Source organism: Pseudoliparis swirei, chromosome 24, assembly GCF_029220125.1.
Source record: "Pseudoliparis swirei isolate HS2019 ecotype Mariana Trench chromosome 24, NWPU_hadal_v1, whole genome shotgun sequence".
NCBI classification, from domain to species: Eukaryota; Metazoa; Chordata; class Actinopteri; order Perciformes; family Liparidae; genus Pseudoliparis; species Pseudoliparis swirei.
This window is the reverse complement of record NC_079411.1, coordinates 15,280,849-15,305,747: the sequence shown is the minus strand read 5'-3', so window position 1 is coordinate 15,305,747 and position 24,899 is coordinate 15,280,849. Positions and strand designations below refer to the sequence as shown.

The 24,899-nt window shown below is 46.7% G+C and overlaps 1 protein-coding gene across 1 annotated transcript; it reads left to right on the top strand.

Moving 5' to 3' along the window:
• Positions 1–512: 512 nt before the first annotated feature.
• LOC130189874 (amyloid beta precursor protein binding family B member 2-like) lies at positions 513–23,124 on the top strand (the record flags this gene model as incomplete). Its single annotated transcript, XM_056408861.1, has 15 exons — positions 513–1,602; positions 7,303–7,511; positions 7,788–7,919; positions 8,263–8,334; positions 9,086–9,136; positions 9,501–9,586; positions 9,770–9,830; positions 11,386–11,532; positions 11,830–11,957; positions 14,818–14,932; positions 17,373–17,457; positions 18,967–19,047; positions 19,162–19,277; positions 20,351–20,530; positions 21,664–23,124. Coding segments are annotated over 15 exons (2,724 nt in total), but the record flags the coding sequence as incomplete, so codon positions are not given.
• Between the last annotated feature and the right edge of the window lie 1,775 nt (positions 23,125–24,899).

Here is a 24,899-nt window from a genome sequence, read left to right as displayed (position 1 = left end):
TACTAAAAGACATCATTTAAGAATAAAAAAAACATTGATATTAAAATATGATAAAAAAAAGAGAGTGTTTAAACGGGTAAATGTTAAAATGGACCTGTACTTTTATTGATCTTTTCTAGCCTTCCGACCACTTAAAGCTCTTTTACACTACTTGTCATCATTCACTCATTCACACCCATTCATACACTGTGGGAGGAGCTAAGCTTCCACCTGCACATCAGGACTAACTAACATTCACACACACACTTCAAACACCATTGGCACAGCTACGGGAGTAATTTGGGGTTTATTGCCTTGCAAGTATGTTATTAAAGTGAGTATGTATAGTATCTATATGTGTAACTTAATATATTATTGTATTTATGTTTTAAAATGTATTGGGGTTGTTTTCTGCTGTAAGAATATCACACTTTTTATTGGAACATATCCTAAGTAAGTGAGCAATGAGACGGAGAGCAGATTACTGCAGCATGTTGTGTTCAAGGTCCTCCCTCTCTCCCTCTTGCAGGTGACCCCTGCCTTGTGCTGTGATGATGTCGGTGGACGTGACCAATCGCAACTGCCCGGCCGCCACGCCTCCCACCTCGCTCAGCCTTCGCTCCTCGCACAACCAGCTGCTGAGCGGCGACGTCGTCCGACAGGGCTCCGCCACGCCCCCCAAGTGTCGCAAAAAGTACGCCCTCACCAGCATCCAGGCCGCAATGGGCCTCGGGGAGGTGGCGGCGGCGGCGGCTGCTGCGATGGCTGCGGCGTCTTCATCCTTGCCAGCGTCCCCGTCGCGGGCCTCGACCGCCAACAACCTCAAGCTGGCCAAGAACGGAGCCAACCAGCTGCGCAAAGCCGGCCAGGATCACAACAAGAACACGACGGACCCAGAGGCCGAGGCGACGGCAGACGAGTTCAACGTCAACGTGGCCGAGGAGCACGGCGGTCACGCTCTCACCAATAACGACCCGGATGAGGAGGAGGAGGAGGAGGAGGAGGAGGAGGGGGAGGAGGAGGAGGAGGTTGAGCTGCACTCAAACACCGATGCGGCCCCCGAGCAGAAGACTAAATCAGACACGGACTGTGAAGTCAACGCGGCCGTAGAGCTCCAACTGAACGGCAACACGACGACAGACATCGACACAGAGGAAAGTGATGACATCAGCATACTGTCCGAGAAGGAGATGATGTCAAGGATGAAGATCGAGGAGGACGGAGACGAGGCGGCGGAGGAGGAGCAGGAGAACGAGGAGGACAAGCCTCTCCTGTCGATGCCAAGTGAGCCCCCCGTTCAGAAGTGCATCGTGTCCCCGTGCCTGGAGCTCATCTCAGATCTCCGCTCCAACCTCAAACTCCAAAGGGAGGGGGGCAAGGACTCGCCGGTTCCCCCTCCGCCCTCGCCGCCCAAGCAGGCCAGCCCGGAGGACGTGCCCCTGCTCTCCGTGGCCTCATGTTCCTCTTCCTGCTCCTCCTCTTCCTCCCCGGATACGAAGAAGGACAGACGGACGGGGGCGAAGACGGACTGCGCGCTGAACCGCATCCAGAATCTGAACCCCAGCGACGAAGAGTTGAGCTGGACCACTCTGTCCCAGGAGAGCAACTCCCCGCAGGAGACAGGTACGCATGGCGCCACAACCCGCTGCAGAGGTCCACAGACGCACACGCTCGCTTTCCATGGGAGTGTCGGCGATGCCGGTTTGTTTCTCCCTCCTGTGTTGCGATGTCGTTTCCTTTTTGCTGATGACATGTTTCCAAGTGTGTGTGTGTGTGTGTGTGTGTGTGTGTGTGTGCGTGTGTAAATATGTATACAGAACTCAGACACTGCTGGAACAAAGTAACAAACACTTTGGCCTCCAGTAAATCTCCCAGAATCCCTCTGGCCGGGACAGGAAGTGCCCTCACAAACTTATGGGTGGTTAGCAGGCTATATCCGCTGCATCCTGTTTCAGGCTGTGTCCCTGCACGTGTGTGTGTGTGTGTATGAGAGAGAGAAGGGCTTGAAGGATAGTTATAAGTCATTACAAAATCTTTGTGTCTTTGTCTTTGTTTAGAGAGAGAGAGAGAGAAGCTTTAGCTCCCTATAATCTTATGTATGGTCCCTTGCTGAGTTTCATAATTTGAGTGTATGATAAATATGTTAAATTCTTCCAGAACGAAACGCTAGAAATTGAGGACATTGTGCATTTTTGTGTTCTGATCCACAATTTCGTTGAGCTTTATTTAAAACATGTGGTGGTTGTACAGCTATTAGGAATCCATCTCTTTCCTGTGAACACAAATATGCGAACATGATTAAATGTCCGGCAAGTGATAATAATAATGAATTTATATAGCGCTTTTCTAGACACTCAAAGACACTTAAGTAGAGCAAGTCAAATAAATGTGACCTTTTTTAAGGGGCCGATGATCAGTAAAAAATATGTAATTGGGAGGTCCCCATCGATGCTTTCTCGTCGCTGAGCCCTGGTGATGCTAACATGTGAGCTTCAAATCGTAATCACAGTGAGCGTACGCAGGCTCCTTCCAGTTATACGACACTCCGTTCAGGCTTCAAACACCAAGAAATTGGATATCGTGCAAAGGTGGTCTTGTAAAATGTAGTTTGTGGGGGGGGAGACATTTGAATAAATGTAATTTATTTAAAAGATGTTTTCAAAGCAAATAATTGATTTGATTGTGGGATGTAATGCAAACTAGAATGGGCACTCGGTAGAGCGCATACCTTCGCATATCACAAGATTGGGCATTGAATTATGAACATTTTGGCATTAGTTGCATGCCAATTGGACAAAAATGGATCGTGCTATGGTAAAAAAAGAGTTTGACCTTTCCATGACCTTGACCTTGACCTTTGACCCGATTGATCCCAAAATCTAATCAAATGGTCCCCGGATAATAACCAATCATCCCACCAAATTTCATGCGATTCAAGAACATTTTGACCTGTTCATGACCTTTGACCTTGGCCTTTGACCCGATCGATCCCAAAATCTAATCAACTGGTCCCCGGATAATAAACAATCATCCCACCAAATTTCATGCGATTCGGTTCAATACTTTTTGAGTTCTGCGAAAGATTTTGACCTGTTCATGACCTTTGACCCGATCGATCCCAAAATCTAATCAACTGGTCCCCGGATAATAAACAATCATCCCACCAAATTTCATGCGATTCGGTTCAATGCTTTTTGAGATTTGCGAATAACACGCATATAAATAAATAAATAAATAAATACACGGCGATCAAAACATAACCTTCCGGCATTTTCAATGCGAAGGTAATAACCACTATCGATGAGAATAACAAAGGTGAAGGAAATCATTTAGAATTGTCAACGTAACGGTTTTCGCAGTGTGTTTGTCTGCTGGGCGAGGGGAGCAGAGGGGAGCAGCCGAGCTTCAGGCCGCTGTCTGTGGATCGATGCTCCGGATCGACGGGCGCTGCAGTCGCTTAGTGCAGACGTATTGTCCTCTCGAGGGTTTTCTGCCGATGGTCCTGATCCTGACATCGTTCTTGTTGTCGATATCTAACACGTAGTCGTACATGCTGCTGCTGCTGCTGTGTGTGTGTGTGTGTGTGTGTGTGTATCCCCTCCCCCGTCTGCCCCTCTCTCGCACAGCGATGGCGCCGTGTTGTTTTCCCAGGTGTGTGTCACATTCCTCTGTGGATTGTTTGCGGGTTGGAGGGTCGGTACGACGTCGCTTTCACACTGAGGAGCCAAAACACACATGCATACACGGACGCACACACGGACGCACGTACACACACACACACACACACACACATAATGAGTGCAGTACCGCAACATGTGAGAATAAGCTGTTTTCTTTTGCCAGATGTTGAGGTACTTTTTTCTCTCTCTCAAACCATCTCTTCAAGCTCAGTTTACCACGGTCCCCTGTTTTTTTTTCTCCCACGTATGTCTCCCTTCCTCTCTGCTCCTCATCCTCGCCCCTCTACTGGATACACTGACTGAAAGATGATGCGTTATTGGGTTGCCAGGGACAACCAAGAGAGGCTTAAGGGAAGGTCAAACAAATGGAGAAAGTGTCGACATTTGATGAGAACGATTTTGCCCGTGTCTTTCCGTGTGCGTCTGTGTGTGTCGGCATAGGAATGGGGGGGTGGGACAGGCTTAATTGAGCTGTAGATGCTCCAGATGTCGGGAGAGGAGAAACAACAACAGCTCAGCTGCAGAGGGATACACTTCCTCCATCTCTCTCTCGCTCTCTCCCCCTCCCCCTTTTTATTCACTCATTTCTCTCCTTACCTCGTGCTCTCCATGCCTCTCTGTCTCCCCCTCTCTTGCAGTATCTCCCCCCCCCTCTCTCCCTCTCTTCCCGTCCCTGCCTGAGCTTTGCTCTGTTTGGTTACAGCTCTGCTGTGTGAGAGGCAGCTAGCTCACTATGATGCTGGGGAAAGACTACATGCTGGCCATTGTGATTGTCAATTACGAGGGTAGGTGCCTCTGTCGGGAGTCGGCTGCAACCTACAGCGTGGGGTTTAGAGTTTAAACGCGGTGCGCGTGTGTGTGCATATATGTACACACACATACAAAGGTGTGTTTGACATGCGTGTGTGTGTGTGTGTATACATGTTTGTATGTATGTATGTGTGTGTATGCGATGTGTGTGTGCATGTGTATCTAGTGGTGCGTGTGTGTGTGTGCGTGCACCAACATGGGTATGTGTGTCTCTTCCAACACAGGGATAAAGTTTGTCTCTGCAATGGTGTCGTTCTCTCAGTATCTGCCACTGAAGTCTGTGGTCTGTGCATGCTGTGTGTGTGTGTGTGTGTTCTGGTCATGGTGCTCTATGTCCATGCTGTGTGTGTGTGTGTTCTGGTCATGGTGCTCTATGTCCATGTGTGTGTGTGTGTGTGTTTGTGTGCACGCGGTGTTGTTTGACAGAAAATGTGATGTATGTGCTTTGTAATGTGTTCCCCCTGCTCTTCACCCTGATAAGGAGCTGCATGCTAATGGGGGCTAAGTGCTACGTAGATCTGCTGTGGCACGTTTTCCCCACAGGCCGCATGCTTTAGCCCCCCCCCCCCCCTGTTCCACAGTTGCAGAGTGGGACTGCTAGGAGTGAGGCATGATGCACCATTTGTTTCCCGAGGGTATCTCTGACCTGTTCTCTGACCCCCCCCCCCCCCCCCCTCACTGAGCAGACTCTCAGGTTCTCTCTGTCATAGTTGCTCTGACCTATTTCTTTTGCACATAAAAGACTGCAACTCCCAGCAGGCTCTGCTTCACGGCTCCTTGCTCTTAAGCACAGCTCCGATAGGGGTGGGGGGGGTGGAGGTATGTCTACTAAGAACGTATGTGCGCATTTCCCTATTTAGTTTTGAGACATTTCGGTTTCCATTAAACCAACCAATGTCTTCAATAACTGTGTAATAACTCCCCAGTTGCCATGGTGACATCTGGCTTGCTGCCGTGGCGACAAGCCCGTAGGCTGCATTTTATCTGCATGGTCAGCAGTTTGAGAACTCTTTATGTCACACACACACACACACACAGCACAAGCTGACCAGTCCCTCAGAGCATACAGTATATCACCTTTATGAGTTGCTACATCAATGTCACACACACACACATGCCATCAATAGTGTGTGTGTGTGTGTTTGTGTGTTTGCTTCAGCGTGTGTGTGCTTCGGATGACTTGCCAGGAAACTGCAACCTTCAGATGAGATGAAATTTAGTACAGGAGTGATATACTTAATCTGTGTGTGTGTGTGTGTGTGTGTGTGTGTGTGTGTACGTGTGTGTGTGTGTGCGTGTTTCAAGGTAAACTCTGTATTTCCCCTCACATTCCATCACTGTCAAATAAATTACGGTACCGGCCGTCTGCTCTCTATGCTGCCGGTGGGTTGTGTTAGAGAAGGGAGGTTTACATTTTAAATTACAGTAAGTGCCGTGTGCCTATTGGGCCAGAGCTAATACTTTGTGCAGGTATTTGAATGCAGTTCTTTATTATTATTATTATTGTTATTATTTCATGTCCGTAAGCTTCATTCAGTTGAACATGGAGTTATGTGTAATGCTAATAACGGTTCTTTCATGTTCTGGCTATGCCCTAAACTCGCCAACTTTTGGTATTTTTAAAGCTTATGGTGAGATGTTTGCGGCTCAATTTGACCCAGACCCAATTTCCGCACTCTTTGGCTTAATTCCAGAAGAAGTCCGTGCCGTTTACCAAATAAAGCCAATGTGATCATAGCCTTCACAACGTTCTTGCTCGACGTTTGATCCTTCTGAGATGGAAGCAGCGCCCCCCCCCCCCCCCACCGTTCCCCATTGGATCAAAGATGTCATGTATTTCCTGACACTTGAAAAAATCAAATATACCCTCAGAGTGTCTTCCCAAACCTTTAGTAAAGTATGGAGACCTTTTCTAGTATACTACGACTCCTTACAAGAACCTCTCGACATAGACGAAGGTGGAACCGCTCCATAGCAACAGTGAGCAACCCCCCGTCCCTTTATTTTTCTTTTCCCTTTAGCCATTATCGATTCTCTTTTTTTATGCAACTTCTCACTTTATTATTTTTCATTTCAAAATTGCTTTACGTTACCTGATGGATTAATGTAATTATTTGACTTTGTTTACATCTCCGTCTCCTGAATGTACCTGAAATTACCTGAATGTATTGTATAAGTTCCGTAGCCTGTAACCCTACAATGGGTGGGTGGGGTCGGGAATGAGGTTTTAAATTTCAATCTGTAATTGCCCTGAGACATGTGTGAATCCTCTTCCCTGGTGGGATAACAACCGTGAAAATCAATAAAACATATTTAAAAAATAAATAAAAATAACGGTTCATTCCACATGCATAGAGCAAGTGAATACGTGGAAACGTTTCTCCGGGTATTCAGGAGGAATTGACTTTGCAACACTGATACTTTCATCGACAACGCTGGCAATAAAGATACTATGTGCTTTATAATGCACCGAACAATTATCGGGTTAGAGTCAAATTTAGAGCGGAGGCTAAATTCTTAGAAGCTAAATGAACCACTGCAGACGTGTGAAACAAAATGGCACGAATAACGTGGTGTGGTGTGACGTGGTGAACTTTACTGGTTTCGTTACCTCCGAAGAATAATTAGCACATTTCGTGGTGTTGTGAAATAAAACGTCAGCGTTTACTGCTGCCCTCAGTCTGTCTGAGGACAGGCACGGCTTGATGAAGACAGCTGCAAGCAGAGGCTGGTAATCCCAGTCAGCTGTCAATATTGTTGTGTTTGTGCGTGTGTGTGTGTGTGTGCGTGTAAGGAAAGTACTCAAGCGGACTGTGACCTTTTCCCCGGGTAGATATCTGGAGCGAGCAGTCCTTCCTGACCGACCCGGACCTGCCGCCAGGATGGAAGAAGATCACGGACATGGCCGGCGTCTACTACTGGCACATTCCCACCGGCACCACCCAGTGGGAGAGACCCGCCGCTCCAGGGCAGACCGAGCCCCAGGTCCCGGGGGAGCGCTCCCTGGGCTCGCTCAGCCTCTCGCCAACTCCAGATCACGAGGTGAGGGATGGAGAACCTCGAGCTGACACACGTATTATGTCTGAGCCGTAAAATAGGCAAACGTTTGATTCACTGATATTATCTTGTGCCTCCAATGCATTGAAGTTACAAATAAAATCAGAAACTGAATATGAGAACATGCTGCTACTACTCTGTGGATACTATTCGCTGATTTGCTACTTCATTAGGTTCACCGAGCTAAAACAAATGCAGGCAAACGCCGCGGCACTCCTAAATACATTGTGTGTGTGTGTGTGTGCGCTCCCCCCAATGCAGGCGTGCCAGGCAGAGGTCTTCTTCAGGGGCTCGACTCGCTCGGACAGCTCCACCTCGGACAGCTCGGTGGAGCCGCTCTCCGCTCACGAGCCCGTCCTCGCCACATGCGGCTTCGTCAACAGCTGCTACTATGTGAGTCACCGGCCCGGGCCGCGCGTCGTGTCTGATCGCTCGTCAGAAACGAGAGACGGAGACAGTTGGGTGGAGGGAGCGAGACGGGGTGGAAGGGGACGCCGTCGACACCGCGGTCGAGCGGAGTCCGATCAGTCAGTGAATCATGCAGGAATGATGGAGGGACGCGAGGAGAGGAAGGGAGATTGATGGAGAGGAGCACGCTGTAGATACCATATTGATCCAGTGAGAGAATGGACTGACGTTGACAGATCGACGCGCCGCAATCTCCTTCTGACCAGAGCCAAAATAGCAGACGGACTTTTTAAAAAGGTCTTAAAAATGTTCCTCTCTGCCCCTCCAGCCTCGCTCCACATCTTTCCAGGGGATGCCCGATCCAGAGTGTCGCTCCGAGCTTCTTGAAGACGAGGACAAGGTAGGATATCGCTCTGCTCCCCTTCTGCTGACCGCTCGACCGGTGCTCTGCTGTCGGCCCGTTGGGTTGTGCTGAGTTTCCTTCTGTGCGTAAATGTGTGTGTGCAGCACAGATAGGGAAGATCCTCACAGCATCTGTGAGTGTGTGTGTGTGTATTTCACTGTGTATCTGTAGCACGTGCAGAGCAGGGAGTGAGGAGTTTGGACAGGGACATGTCTTACTGGCTTTCTTGCAAACTGGATATGAATTATTATTTGTATTATTATTATTTGTATGAATTTTATTTTAATGTATTTAATTTGCGGTTTGGGGTGCTTTTTAGCCTTTTGATTGAATAGGATATATAGGATATAGCGATAGACAGAAATTGGGGGTAGAGAGGGGATGAAATGCAGCAAAAGACGGCGGGCGGGGTCCGGTTATTTCCGCCGTCCGGTGAAGGTGTCCCCGTCCAAATGTCCGTAGCTCTACTGTCTGTGTCACTCTCCACACTCCACTGATCCAGAATCAGCAGACTCTCAGCAGCAGCAGGCCGTATGTTGGATAGGAGCACAGAGCATCTGATCGACAGAGATTCCTTTAAAAAAAAAATGTTTAAGTCTCGCTCGTCAATGCAACAGGTGTGGAGGGAGCCAGTGAGATAACGTCCTTCTTCTGTCTTTCTTCCCTTGCTACCTTTGCCCCCCCACCCCCAAAAAAATCAACTCCCCCCCTACCACCATGTGTGTGTTTGAACACTCTGTGTGTGTAGAAACAGGTGTGGAGTGAGTTTGGCGGAAAGATTGATAGCGAGGTGTGGAAGGCAAGTATAACGCTTTCCCCGCCACGCGGTATCGCGTGACAGGAAGTCACCGCCTTGTGCAAAGAGCATGCGTGGCTTTATTGTTCGACATAAATGCAACCGCACCGACAACAGCATCTTTGTCATTTGGCTGCAGCAAAACACACACACACACACACATGCGTGCAACAGTTTTTTTTTTCTTCACTCATCTATGAGATTGCTACACGTTAACTCCTTTCCCTCAATGCAGCATGCCCCCATCCCCCCTCCCCCCATGTGCACGTGAGACTCCATCTCTCCACACACCCCACACACACACACAAACACACACACTTATATTTTTTGGTTGCACGCTCCTGATAATGTCGTCTGTGCACCTCAGGACCTGCAGGCGGCCACGGTGAACTCCGACCCCAGTTTGAAGGAGTTCGAGGGAGCGACGCTTCGCTACGCATCGCTCAAGCTAAGGTGAAATGCCTGCCTGTATACACAGACACACACACACACACACACACACACACACCAGTTGCTTGAACTCTTGTGCTCCGTGTACTCTGTTAGTGTGTAATGAGAAGCAGGCCTCGAGCCGCTAATGGTTGCAACGGTAAAAATAGCACACAGATAACTGTATGACATTTATTTTCCTTTCAGGAACCATGCAGAAATGGAAGACGAGCAGTTCTGCAATGCCAACAGAGACCCAGAGACAAAGGTAGGAGGAGCCTTGAAACAAATGTGCTCCTTTTTAAATGCTAAATATTTTTCAAACACGCTGCTTTTTGCATTGTGACTTCTTTGCGTTGACTTTCATTCAAACTTTTCAAAAAAACTGTAAAACTGTTCCTGTGAATACTTTGAATACTACAGCAATGCTTGAGCTGTACAGTTACTCATATTTCTGAGTTATCCAAACCATGCGGAACAAAACCAACACACACGCTTCCTCCGTGACATGGTTCTGTTTGCAGGTTTTTGTCTGTTTATGTCCCACCCTGTTTGTTTATGCGCTGGTGTCTGGGTGGTGTCTGTGTCCATCGTGTCCATGCCTCTGGTCCAAGTGAGCCTGAGACATTAAGCAATGCTGCCCCCAAGTGGTGGGACCAGAGAACCACAGCCCAGGAGCCATCAGCTGAGATTCAAATAAGAACACTTCGAGATTTCAATAACTCTGATAGCTGCTCATGTCAGCATCAGGAATACATTCACTTAATCCTACTGATTAAACAGGAAAAAACAGTGACTTATAGGTCAGACATATCTTTCGCATTCTTTCACCAATTGCAGGTGAGGCTCAAATATACACAGAAGTGTGTGTGTGTGTGGCATCTCAGATTAGATTAAAAAAAAAAAATTCCAGCGTGACGCCGCTGTCTACTGCCTGTTTCCCTCTGTGTGTGTGTTGGTCTGGCAGAAATCCACAGTGCTTAGCAACAGTGACATTGTGATGAACACCAGACACTAACACAGGCGAACACCGGGATTCCTGGTCAGTAGCGCACCCACACACTTCCAGCAAATAGCTCTTTTCTAAGAGCTGAATATGAGGCAGATCTCACTCAACAATATCCTGTTTGTCTCAAATCGAGAAACCGATAACTGCAGTACACACACAGGCGCCATTTTACTTCCTTTAAAACATTTGATATTTATAATATTACTAATAAGTGAAAGTGAGATCAACAAAGTGAATGGCTTAGGCTGTAAAAGTTTACGCCCACATTTAGTTGAGAGAGTGAGCGATGAGTAAATGGATGAGAGGAAAGAGAGTCTTCCTGAATGAACCTCCGCTAATCTTCAGCAGTATGAAAACCTAAAACATCGTTTAGCCGCTCAGTCCTTTTTCCGTAAAAAAGAAAGAATTCTATGACAACAATATCTTGAAAACATATCACCACTCTAACCTCCGATGATGGGCGAGCATCACACAGAATGTTGTTGTCCCTCTGGGCTACTACCTGTTTGTCTTTCACCACGCGAGGAGAGAGGCATTGTGGGTCTTACCGTGTGAATCCTCTTGTCGTGTGTGTGTGTGTGTGTGTGTGTTACACGGTCTTCTGATGACATGATGTTACTACACGTCTTAGTCGTGACTCGTGGTAGAGCTCTGTGACTCACACGAGACAAACATACTTTACGCACCCTTTGATCCACAACCAACGGCTCCTGTGGCTCACTTCATGAGCCGCCCTCTTTCATGGTGGACCTCCGTAGTGAGCTCTGTGATGCGTATGTGACGGTGACATGGTGGCCTCGGTGTGTCCCCTCAGTGTTTCGCTGTGCGCTCTCTGGGATGGGTGGAGATGGCGGAGGACGACTTGGCTCCCGGAAAGAGCAGTGTCGCCGTGAACAACTGCATTCGGCAGCTGTCCTACTGCAAGAATGACATCCGAGACACCATCGGCATCTGGGGAGAGGTAAGGGGGGGGGGACATTAAATAGGCAGAGCCTGAAATGTGTGTGTGTCGAAAGATGGAGGCAGGGAGGGGAAAGTGAAGAGAGCGAAGTGGAGCAACATTATGAAGGCTTTTCCTCCACTCATTGTGTTTAATGTGAAGCGATAGAACAGAGAGAGAAAGAGAGAGCTTCATCCTTTTTTCAATAACACACACGCTTCAGGCAAACTTATTAAGGCACGTCAAAGAAATGGTTTGAGCTCCAGGAAATAAGGGTTGTGTGTGTGTGTGTGTGTGTGTGTGTGTCCTTCCATCCAGGGAAAAGACATGTACCTGATGCTGGAGAACAACATGCTGAACCTTGTTGACCCCATGGACCGCAGCGTGCTTCACTCTCAGCCAATCGCAAGCATCCGGGTCTGGGGTGTCGGCCGGGACAACGGAAGGTCAGTCACGCTGGCGACCACTTCTTTTTTTCTTATATTGATTAATCCCGCCTTTTGCTTGTCTTCATGATTAACCATTAGCGCGTTGGGGTTTACCCAGAATGCAACCGCGTGCTCTAAATCATCTCTAAACATCTCGGTAGTGTCTGATGAAGCAGTCACCTGGGTCGTGACTTATTGAGGCCTTGTTGTTGTTTTCCCGCACTTTAATAATTGATGGATTATTCACTCATTTAAATAAGGTCGATCGCTCAGTAAGAAAAAGAGGTCAGGGTGGAGGGCAGCGGACGGCTGCTGTGGTGACTCATGGTGAAGGATAAATTCATCAGGACAAAGAAGAATATGGGGTGGGGGGGGCTTTTATTCTGGGTCCCCCCCCCCCCCCGGCTGACTTTCTCTCCGAGCCTCACTTTCATATCCAAATCCACCCAACGCCACGTGGTGATGCTGCAGCTGCTGGAGACCAATTCTAATGTAGGTTAGCAGGTAGCGGTGGGTAGCTGCTGTATAATTGGAGCTGACACACACACACAGACACACACAAACACACGCACACACACACACACACAAACATGTACACGCATAAGCAGGAGTGCATATGGGGAAGGAGCCAAGGCTAAAAGCTCTTGGCATGTGCAGAACTGCAGAAATCTGTTGCCTCTGGGTTCTCTCTCATTAATTTCTCACACACACACACACACACACACACACACACACACACACACGTGGCTACAGCGCTGTATGTTATAGTATATTTATAAGATTAGCCTGTCAGATAAAAGGAACCTTTCTACCATCCACATCACATATAGCATGAGAGTGGGAGCGCTGGGAATACCTCAGCTGCAGCAGAGGGAGGAGGAGGAGGAGGAGGAGGGGGCGTGTGTTGGCGAGAGGGAGAGAAGGAGAAAAGGGAGAGAGGGAGAGAGGGGGGATGGAGCAGCCGGAGGGGGAAGGTGTGGTTAGTGCTCTCTGGGTGTGGAGCGGGACAGGTTGAGGAGTTGAGTCTGCGAGCAGTCGCCGGTGTGACGCCCCCCGTACAGACGTGAGTATCTCTTCATTCACCTTCTTTCATCCTGCTCCGGGTTCATCTTCATCACGAGGTAGAGGAGAGCGTAGCATCCAGCACTGCCATCGGTCCGGAGGAGAGCCGTAGCCGGTGTGAGGCGTGCACTGTTTCCACGGGAACTCGGGCGGTGTGAAAATCTGACGTGGCCGATGAACCGAGAGCGGCTCGATTGCGAATAGATGAAGGGGGGGCGGGGTCACGTTCCTCTGAATCTGGAGTCAATATTTACGATGCTGAGGAGCTCCAAGCTTGCCTGAAACACTTCCATGTGCGTGTAGGAATGCTGTTTGTATTACGTATTATTTATTCACGGCTTGTGACCCAGTGGTCGTGTCGGCATAGTAACCGTCCAACCTCTCCCCATGTGCCACGAAACTCATTATCGCCAGATATAGATGACAGATTCACACGGCAACCTTGACATTTTCAGGGGTGTCGGCATGATGAAAAGATTTATAGTGGGAAGGAGATACCACCCCCCCTCTTTCCTTCTGACTTTTTATCTTCACTCTTCATAGGGGTTTTTCATTCTGCCCTCGTCTTCAAAGCTTTTATGTTCCTAGTGCACATTGTCCCAATTTCCTCTCATCATTTCACTTTTCTTCTCGAGATAATGTCTTTTAGAAACTCAGTCTATTTCCTTTATAAAATGTCCTTCACGAAATATCTGCCGCCAACTCATCCAGAGCATCTTTCTGGCTATTGTTCTCTTTTTCCTTTGCACCTTATTCAAGTTATGTCCGTTATTTTTGTAATAAATATATTTATATTTATATATATATATATATTTCTGCAGGGCAAAATATTAAGTTTGCATAACAATAACCTGCATTGCTGCTTTTCTTCAAACTGTTCCTGGGAAGTAGCTTCTGCACAGAACAAAGACGTGTGTTTTGGAGTCGCTCTCTGCCTCCTGACCCCCAGCAGGGGGGCTGGTCTGAAGAATTTGGGTTGTTCTTTCCCCATCATTTTTATTTCCACTAACTGGCTTTGTTTCCTCCCTTGCTTCCTTGGACAACAGAGAGAGGTAAACACATTCCTCCCCCCTTCACTCCCCCCCCACCCCTACATCATCTCCGTCATCCCGTTATTGTTTCATTTCCTCCGTGTCTCGTTCGTCTCGTCTTCAAAGTGGTTCCAGTAGCGATGTGCAGGTGTGAGGAAGTGAAAGGTGACCTCCTCTGTCCTTGTCTGTCTTATAGCACACACACACACACACACTCCCCCCCCCCCCCCCCCACACACACACTCTTTCTTTTCAGGAGAGTTCCCCCTGAGGCGCCGGGCTCAGAAATCTTGTTACCCATCAGGCCCGTGTTTCCTGTGGCTCGGCATATTGAAGCACACAGCTTAAAGGAATTTATTTAGATGGATTTTCTGTGCACTCGTGAATGACGTAAATCAACGTGTGCGCGTGTGTGTGTGTTCTGTACTAGTTTAATTTGTTGCCGCTACATCTTCGTTCCACTCTCTCTCCCCCTCCATCCTCTTGCTTTCATTCCCTCTATTCAGCTCTGTAGATGTCTTTCCCCTGCTGTCACTCATTCAGCTCCCTCTTGCATCACACTGCTCTATGGATCCCTAGGGCCCATCGACGTGTGTGTGTGTGTGTGTGTCCTGTGTTCATCAGACAGATAAAAGGTCAGCTCATCTTTCATCCGGCTCCACGAGTTGTCTGTGTCAAAGCTGGACACACACACACACAGCTCGTCTAGTCCCCCCCCCCCCCCCCCGTGATGTCCCCCCCTCCGTCTGTGTGTCTTCACTGAGCCGTTGTTCTCTTCTTCTCAGGGACTTTGCATACGTGGCGCGGGACAAAAAGACCAGGGTCCTGAAATGTCACGTGTTCCGCTGTGACACGCCAGCCAAAGCCATCGCCACCAGCCTGCACGAGATCTGCTCCCGGGTGAGTGGTTCAGACCGGGGGCCCGATGCCGAGGCCCGAGTTGGGCTCCGGGACAGTGACTTGAATGAAGCTCCGGCTTGTTGAGAGAATGTTGAAGGTCATTGTCACGATCAGTTTTACAAACGGAAGGGAATCAACTTACTTTATTATAATTGATTTTCTACCCAGAATAATAATGTTAATACTTATATTAGAACACATTTTAATTATCATACAAATTAGATTAATATTATTTTTGTTCTAATTATTTAAAAAACAATCATGAAAATAATGGTATAATAATGTATTACCAGTAGTTTGGGCACCTGAGAGATAATGTATTTATTTTCTCAGTTACAGACAACTTTTATAATATTTATATTCCATAGTCTCTGCACACATTTTAATCTTAGCACATCTAATCTGCAGAGTCCGACAACAAGATTAAAGTCATCTAAAGTTTCTCCTAAAACACAGTTATCACAGAGCTGCCAGATTCATAACAATATTTAAACCACTCTTCTTTTCTTTTTTTTCATTGTTGATGCTTAATTCACCGAACTCGCCTGGAATAATAGACTTACCTTTTGTTCCCAATAAAACACACAGTGTCCAACATTGAATGTGAAGTCGGAGAAGATCTTTAAATGTATGCAGACTCATAATCCGAAGTCAGTTTTGTGCAGCATTAAAAAAAGTTTTTTATAACCGATCCCTCGTCATGACGGACTATTAGTTTGAGGAAAAAGGTGAAGAAGGTACCGTTGGTCCGTCTCTCCAGCCTTCATGCGTATGTGTTTTCTTGGAAAGAGGTATGTGTGTGTGTGTGTGTATTAAAATATTTGGCAATGAATTTCATTTTCGATTCGTTGTGTCACGCGATTATTACGCCACAACAAGTCGCGGAGATGTTTGAGAATACAAAAAGTTGAGTTGAGCGCGGAGCGGTGCAACAGATAAAAGAGCAGAGCGGAGTTAGAGGACAGACCATAATGCTGCGTTGTGGAAGCCAATCAGAGTTGAGCTGCTCCTCCGTTGGTGAATCTAACTGCTGCTGCAAGCGGCCGTCACTCAGAGTCGATGACATTCACGGAGCTGTGTGCGCCTACGGGTGATGTTATGAGCCCAGACACCAGGGCGTTAGATGTTACCACGTGTGTGTGATTTCCACAACAAGTATAACGTAGAAATAGTGGTTAATTATTCCGTGGCGGAAAAGATTTTTCCACGGAGCAAAGCAACAAAGATAAGCCACGCCCCCTCACCAACGCCAATGACGCGATTAAACCACAAATAGCCAGGCGAGTAAAGTCACGCGAGTAAAGCGTCGGTTCTGTTTTTGACTGAGTTCATACTCATGTTGACCAGTGGATCTCCAGGACCTTTCCATGACTTCAAACCAAATGTCCACCAAACAACTTGTGAAAATTAGGTGTATATATGAAAAAGTGAGAAGATGTAAACTAACAATGAGAATTCCAAAGCATACAGTATATACACTGCGTAAATGAATATATGAATATAACACATTTGCATTACTTTTTTCAATTCGATTTTTTTTAATAACTTGTCCAGGCCTAGAAATAACCCTTTAAAAAAATGCCATGACTTTTCCAGGTTTTCCATGACCGTACGAACCCTGTTTTGGATAAAGGGTTGAAAATTACGTTTTTTTATTTTTAAATCCGATTAATCGAAAAAATTGTCAACAGATTAATCGATTATTAAAATAGGCATTTGTTGCAGCCCGAGTGTGTGTGTGTGTGTGTGTGTGTGCCTGCCTGTGTGGCCTGCTTTGTGTGTGTGCCCACGCGCATATGTGTGCATGCATACAGGACTGTCTCAGAAAATTAGAATATTGTGATAAAGTTCTTTATTTTTTTTTGTAATTCAAAAAAAAAAAAAAAAAAATGCATTTTGGATTCATACAAATCATCTGAAATATTGCAAACCTTTTTTTATTTTTTTATTGCTGATGATTACACTTAGCTTAAGAAAACTCTAAAATCTATCTCATAAAATTTGAATATTTCCTCAGACCGATTTATAACAGCAAAACAAAATCAAACATTTGAAAATGTGTTTCCAGGTGTTTCGAGTTAATTAGACGATTCAAGTGATTTGTTTAATACCCTACTAGTATACTTTTCATGATATTCTAATATTTAGAGATAGGATATTTGAGTTTTGTGTGTGTGTGTGTGTGTGTGAGTGTGCTCCAGGTGAAATGAATAGACAACATGACAATGATATCAGGAGTGAAACTGCTGAGCTCTTTCATCTTTTTCTTCTTCTTTTTTTCTTCTTCTTCTTCCCTCCCTCCTCATCTTCTTTCACTTTCACACACGTTTTCTCTTCCCCTCCTTGACCTCCTCCCCCGTGTCTTTGCTGCGGTATTGTGATTCCGCATGCGTTGTTACACGCCGTTTCTTCATAATTCTGTGTCTGCCCGTCTCTCCAGATAATGACAGAGCGAAAGAATGCCAAAGCGATGGCGGGTTCCCTCCAAGACAGGATACAGGCCGGACTAGATCTCCCTTTACAAGGTAGGCTTCACACACACTGCACCTCCCTCAGCGTGCGTGTGTGTGCCTGTGTGCGTGTGGATTGTGACAACTGACATGCATCAACAGACGGTATCACATTGCATGCATTTAAACTGGCTTTTTGTAACAGCAGAAAGTCTCGTTTATATCTCACGTCGTAAAGTTTCACGGAGGCTGCAGTGAGCGAGCACATCACCCCATTTCTGTCGACCGTAAACGATCCGCTGCACGCGCAGCCGCACAAGCGCACCACGACATTTTGCCTTCGCCGAGGCGTTTCTGTGCACCGCGTCTCGGTGGGATCGGACCTCGGTGACCTTGAAGCCTGATAAATGCGCTGAATGCATCTAAAAACGGGACAAATCTCTGTAAATACTCGATGAGGCTTACAGTCTTCTTGTTCCTCTGCTTCGACGCAGAATGGCGTGAAATATGACCCACTCGTAAAATACATCGCTCCGTAGCTCTACAGATCACCACATGGTACCGTTAACAGTCGCTGGCCGTTCCCAGATTTAGGGGTGGACGGTCCAGTGCACCAGCGTGTGACAGTGTTCAATAATCTCAAATTTACAGAGAAGTCGTGGAGCGAGCTCCGCAAGTTTTTATGAGTCAGACGGATGGGAGCAGCCTGCCAGGAGAGGTCGGCGGCGGTAAAACAAGATTTCTCGGTGGGCTAAATGCTCATATCTCATGCTGCATATTTTTGGATCTGGACTGTTTCTCTCTTTGTCATAAAAATAAAAAACAGAACAACGAGCCTTTTCTGTCATCGCTCACCTTCTTCTAGACCGTGGGCTCGCTCTCACTCTGCCCGGGGAGGAGAATGATTGGCCGTGCCACATAGTGTCATTTTTATATTTACTCGTGATGGGACGAGACGCTAACCGTCCGGCGTGCCGGCTGACAGCCCGTCAACGCCCGCCGCCGCACTGTCTGCTTGAAAATGAACTCGGAGCGAACCGACTTTTTTTCCCAACACGACAGAACAGGAAGGTGCAGCAGGAGAACGTGTCATTGTGGTCCACTGTGATAATCCAGAGCACGGTTCTATTATATACTGAAAACAGTGACCACAAGGACACCTCGAGAGCCAAGGCCACGCCTCTTTGTTCGCAGTTTGTTCTTCACACTGCTACGCACTTTATATTTCTGTAATCCTGCTGATAAACAAACCAAACAAATAGGTACGGAATAACTTCATCGTTGTAAAGCAGAATTCAAGGATATGACAGTAACTTCCTTTGAAGTGACAAACAATAGAGAGAGTAAACAATGCATCTGTTAACTAAACTGAATAAACCAGAGGACCAGAATATTCCAAGTCCTCCAGCCTCGTTAAAATCCTTCACGTCTTGACATTTAAATGTAATAGAGGCCGGGGGGGGGGCATTATCCAGATCGTTTACTCTGCAGGCTACGCGTGGAGAACTCGCTCAGTGTGCGTTGCTGGTTGTTGTCATTCAAAATGTTCCTCCTGAACGTGTGCGTGGCTTCCCCCCCCATCAGAGTTCCCCACACCAAAGACAGAGCTGGTTCAGAAGTTCCAGGTGCTCTACCTCGGGATGCTGCCCGTGGCCAGACCAATAGGTTAGTTCACACACACACACAAACTCACACACTTGGCACTGTGAAGAGATGCAGTCTAACTTTAGGTGTGATTGTAATGTTTTTGTCTTTTTTTTTTTACATGCTCTGCTCCAGGCATGGATATCCTGAACGGAGCTATAGACAGTGTGATCGGCTCGTCCAGCCGAGAGGACTGGACCCCCGTGGCCCTCAACGTGGCAGACGCTACGGTCACCATCAGCAAAGACGAGGTGAGAGGCAGATCTGCCGAACTACAACCCCGACCTGTCCTGGTTTTTTTCACTCTGCTCTTTCCAGTTTTCTTTACAGGCAAACAAAATCTGATCAATCAAACTTCATACACAACAATACATGTATACAAGAAGTGGACTCAGCACTGGTGACATCACCCGTGGTTTGTGGATGTTTTGAAGCCTTGATTGAGTTTTCCGTTTTCGGCATCTTGGATTTTGAACGTCTCCATCTTGGTTGTTTCGCAACCACCAGAAGAGACCGTATTTAAACTGACGTAGAGAAACGTGATCCGGCTCTAGTAGAGACCTGTCAATCACCTCCGGCCGAATGCATACCCTGCTTTATGGTCGATTTGACTCTAATGGATCATACTATACTAAATGATCATCATAATGTATTGAAAACGACTTGAAACTAGAAATTGAGACCATAAACTGATGTTTTACAATGTTTACTGAGGGAATAAATCAAGAGAGAAGTCGAGTCATTTTCTATAGACTTCTATACAACCAGAGGAGTCGCCCCTTGTTGGTCAGTAGAGAGAATGCCGGTTTGGGCATGATGGGAAAAACAACCAGCGTTTTCTTAAAGTTTCTGTCCATCCTTGCATGTGGCAGTGGGACAGAATTCCTTCAGCAGTCGCCACAGTTTGTATCCGCCACTCGCACGTCACTGTTGACTCTAATGCGGAAAACACGGCACTCTGGCTTTTCATTGTCAGGCTTTACGGACATTGTCAACCATGAAAGGTAGGAAGCGGCCACCCAGAGCAAAAGTCCAAACAACGATGGACCTAGCAGATGACACCAAATGCCTTTTTAAAATGTAAATGATAAGCTGTAACATCAAGGCACATAAAGCCCATCTGCTCCGGCGGACCTGTTTATTAGAAGACTCCAGTTTTTTACGGGCTGCCTCCCCCGTATGAACATGTGGAACGATATGCCCGCCAGTGCAGAAAAAAGGTTGTAAATTCCCTCAATAATGTGTTTTTATGATGTCTTTCCAGTAAAATCACAATCTACATGTCTATGACTGATGAATCACCCACCGGTATGTTTCTGACCAGGACGAAGAGGAAGTGCTGGTGGAGTGTCGCGTTCGATTCTTGTCCTTCATGGGCATCGGGCGGAACGTGCACACGTTCGCCTTCGTCATGGACGCCGGTTGCCATCGCTTCGACTGTCACGTCTTCTGGTGCGAGCCCAACGCCGGCAACGTGTCGGAGGCCGTGCAGGCGGCCTGCATGGTGAGTCATCGAGCAGCGACACCGGGCTGGCGGCGCACGCTAGTTAGATGGTGGGAAATGTGTGTAACCGCGAGCGCGACGTCAATTCTGTGAAGACACCTCTTTTTTCTGCAGCTTCGTCCTGGGGCTGAAAATTAAAAGGATTGTGGAGGATGAAACTTAAATTTGGGTTGAAGAAAACGTCCTGCTAACGTTGCAACGAACATTGATGAAAAAGACTGGACGTGTTGCGTAGCACACACATCTTATCAAACCTCCTTGACAACATGCACACATACACACTCAGCACATGCATTCATATTATTGTGTATTTATCTTAGTCGCATTGTTTACGTCAAAATCAACACAAATGTGCAAATTCTCAACGACAAACCAATAATATGACATTTTTATAATCAAAAAACAATGTTTGGAAAAAATTCTAGATTTCTGAACAAAAATAAAGATTATATTTCAGACGTCCGTGGTTGTATTTCTGGACAACATTTCGAGCCTCTCTTGCTCGTGTCAGGTTTTTCCGTCTTGACAAATGGTTGTGTTGCTGCCACATCCATGTGCTCTACTGCGCTTGTGATGGGGTGAGGGGTGTGTCTACACACTGCCGCTGCACGACATTCAGGAGTTCAGCATCGGTCGTCTGGAAGAAGACGTCCTTGCAAGTGTTCTAGTATATATTTGAATTATGCTGCACATCGTTTGCTGCTTTACAGGAGAGGTTTGAAAGAGGAAATATGGACATTGTTTCAATGTAATAAACTCACCAAACCGTTTACAATATTTCTTTATCCATTATGATAATGTCCATAATCCCAACCCACAATGCGGTGTTTCTGCTGTAATGCGCCCTATTAGTGGAGATAACTCTTTTCCCTCTGCCCTCTCTGCTGTGGGTGAGTCGCAAGATTTGTCGACTGCTGGCTGGGCTATTGATCACACATCACATCTATGGATATATATGCACACACACACACAACCACACACACACACCCACACACTAAAACTGATTCACAGTGACAAGAATCACCAGTCATTACTATTGATCACAACTAGCAGCCTGCACCAGTCTCTCCCACAGACACTCAACAGCTTTAACTCTATTATTTACAATACCTCTCTCTCTCTCTCTCTCTCAGCTGCGGTATCAGAAGTGTTTGGTGGCACGACCCCCCTCCCAGAAGGCCTGTACCTCGTCGCCCCCCGGTGACTCGGTGTCCCGGCGGGTATCGACCAGCGTGAAGAGAGGGGTCCTGTCCCTCATCGACACCCTCAAACAAAAGAGACCCGTCACAGAGTTGCCGCAGTAACCCGTGTTTAAGCCCCTAACCTCCTGCCACGACCCCCCAGTCGTCATGGTAACTAGTCGCATCGCCACCAACACCCTTCGCCATCACAGTAACTATGGAAACACAACATGCCACCAGGGGGTTTTGGGGGAAGCACCTGTTCGCAAAGTCCATCGCATACTCTGAACAAAAATTGGAATTTCGCCTCCTAGAGTTTATCGGCGGAATTAAAATTTGTTTCCGCAAAATACGAGACAAAAAAAAGACTCTAATCCCACATCAAGAAGGAAAAAACCCACAGAGAAACACCCGATGTGGCGATCGTGTACATAGACGTGACTCTCACCCCCCGGCCCCCTCAGCGCAGAGAAGGAGTGAGGAGAAGGAAGCAAAGACTTAAGAGGAAGTAGGAGGCACAGCGTGTGTGATGAGCGAGCTCATTGCTGCCCGAGCTGCTGAACTCTCCGTGCTCTTATTGTATTTGTGTCTGTGCTGCCAGCATGACCTTGCACCCCCCCCCCCCCCCCCCACATGCCATTCAACTGGTTGTCCTGTTAGTCTGTAGTGCCCCCTGCCCCCCCCCCCCTTCTCATTGTTTCCTGTGGACTATAACGTGAAGTAGAAGGACAGAATCATGAAAGCGATCACGTCCGATTTACAGTCGGCCAGAAAGAGTGAAAGAAGGAAACTGCTTCCGACTAAAGAGGTTGATTCGTCAGTCTACACGCACTAACCTGATCCTGCATGAACATTTTATATCAACGTGAACCATTCTAGACAATATCAATACACTGCTGCGCTGCTGCTTACTGGAGGGTGAGAAATCCGAAGCCACGTTGTTGTTGTTGTTGTTTTCTTTCTCTGTTTCTCGTCAGCTGTGCAAGAGTCAGCGTGGAGGGTCGAAACGAGCGGTGAACTTTTCACCAGAAACATCCTACATGCACTTCCTGTTCGCTTGTTGTTTTTTGTTCTTTTGTTAAACCCTTTGGGGAAATGACAGACCACAGCCATCATGGAGAGGGAGACACAGGGATGGACCGATTGTTCCTTTAAATCCCCCCTCAGTCCTCAGAGACTTCATGTCCGCTGGAGAAAGGCCAGAGGAATCATGCGTAGAAGACGAATGGAGGAATGTGTTTTTGTACCTGAGGAGGTGCGAAGGAGGACAGACGGGCTTCACCTCCGGATTCGGCAGTTTGTTTTTGGAGTGGACGGCCTGACAGAGACGTGTTGACTCAAACCAACAGGACTCTCCCGGGCCGCCATCCATGTCCATCGTTCTGTTCACTTGAATACACCTTCTCAGTCGTTTCTTACTGTACCACTGTTCATCAGTGCCACTTGATCACTTTTTGGTCTGTTAGTTTTTCTTCTCACAAATCTCAATTCAACACTGCTAGCTCCTCATTATCGCATATCTGACAAGCTTGGGTGTATGGTAATAACTAATGAAGTCTATGAAGTTGATTGCAACTAAAATCACGAACATATTTTAAACCCCTGGGCAGTTCTCTTGGATAAGGAAGAATATTATTACCTCTCCGGTACACATGGTGGAGCAGCGTGTAAGAAGGGGCTTCTATACATATGTAGATAAAATACAAATAACATGTTCAAAAGAGTTGTCTGCTCTCATGTAAGCTGCTGTTGTTGTGAGGCTACGTAGCTCACTGTAGCTAGCTAACTAATGTTATGGGTTTACAGGCTAGGTCAGAAAGAGCAGCATATCCTTTATCAGAGTTAAGGTTGTTATCTTTGCTAATGCTCAAATGAAACAACACCAAACTCACTAATACTACAGGGCTCTCAAGTGTCACGCATTGAGCGTGAGACTCACGCATTTCGGTCTTAAGTCACGCACTCCCGCCACACATCGTATTTCTCACGCTGAAAAAAACTCTCGGCTATTTAATGTTTTAAGCAACATGAGCTGGCCGCGCTGCCCTCACCGTGGAGGAATCAAGCGCTCCCCTGGAGTTCTGCTGTGAGGAGCCACTTATCAGCCAATCAAAAAAAAGAAATGGGCTACACAATAGCCAATCAGAAAAAACCCGTATCTGTTGTATCTGGGTGAGATTTAATCCAGCAACCAATGAAAATAAAGCATCCTGGATTTGCGCGCGACTGACTGGGGGGGGTGCTGATGGAAATATCACTCTTACCTGTCTTCAAAACTTGAGAGCCCTGAAATGTCTTTTGGCACGCTGTGCATGCAGCCCTCAAGTGTGTGTTTTCAACCGTTAGCTCTATCGTTAGCTTTATTAGCTAGTGAGTTGAGTAAATCTGCCGACGATAGTTTTCATATTTTAGCCACCAAAACCGACGCCCGCGGTTAAAATGAGACGGTGCTATCGTCTACGTCTGTGTGAAATACAAAGTATATATTCATATTTTATTGATAAAGCTTCCACCTTTTATTTTAAACTGAATGTGATGAAGTGAAGCTGGACAGCGTAGCAGCTAAAGGGGGCTCGGCGAGCGCTAACCGCCCTGCAGCTCCGTGTCTCGCGCTCAGCTTTTGAACCAGTTAGCCGCGGTGCAGTGAACCTGCAGTGTAATTGAGATTCTGGTGAGAAAATATAGCCGCATCACCTTCTTTTGTCACGAGGATGTTGAAATGTGAATGAGATGACAAAATGTGCGTGTACATAACTACAAATTTAATGTAAAATTTGGCATTAATCATTGTTATAAGCTATTATCTCATTTTTTAAATTGTCTGTAGTTACTTTCTTGTAATGAAATGCCTTCTTTTTGAGAACTCACCAAATGGCCGAAGTGTAAAATAGTGATATACATTGTTGTAGATAAGAAGAAGAAAAAATGCCAGAGCGATTAATGAAACACAGAGAGGTGATTGGAAATGTTCACAGTTTTATGCTGAATTTAACTGAGCAATTATCTATGCATTCTGTTGATCTCGAGAAAATGGAAAGCCGCGAAAAGCCTCGCATGCGCTTGGACGGTTGAAAGAACGACTATGTACTGAACAGAAATATTTTTTATTTTATTTATTCTATTTTATAAAGGTATATACTGATTTTATTAGTTGGGGCAAGTAAAGTCTCTTGACCCGGTGTCGTTGT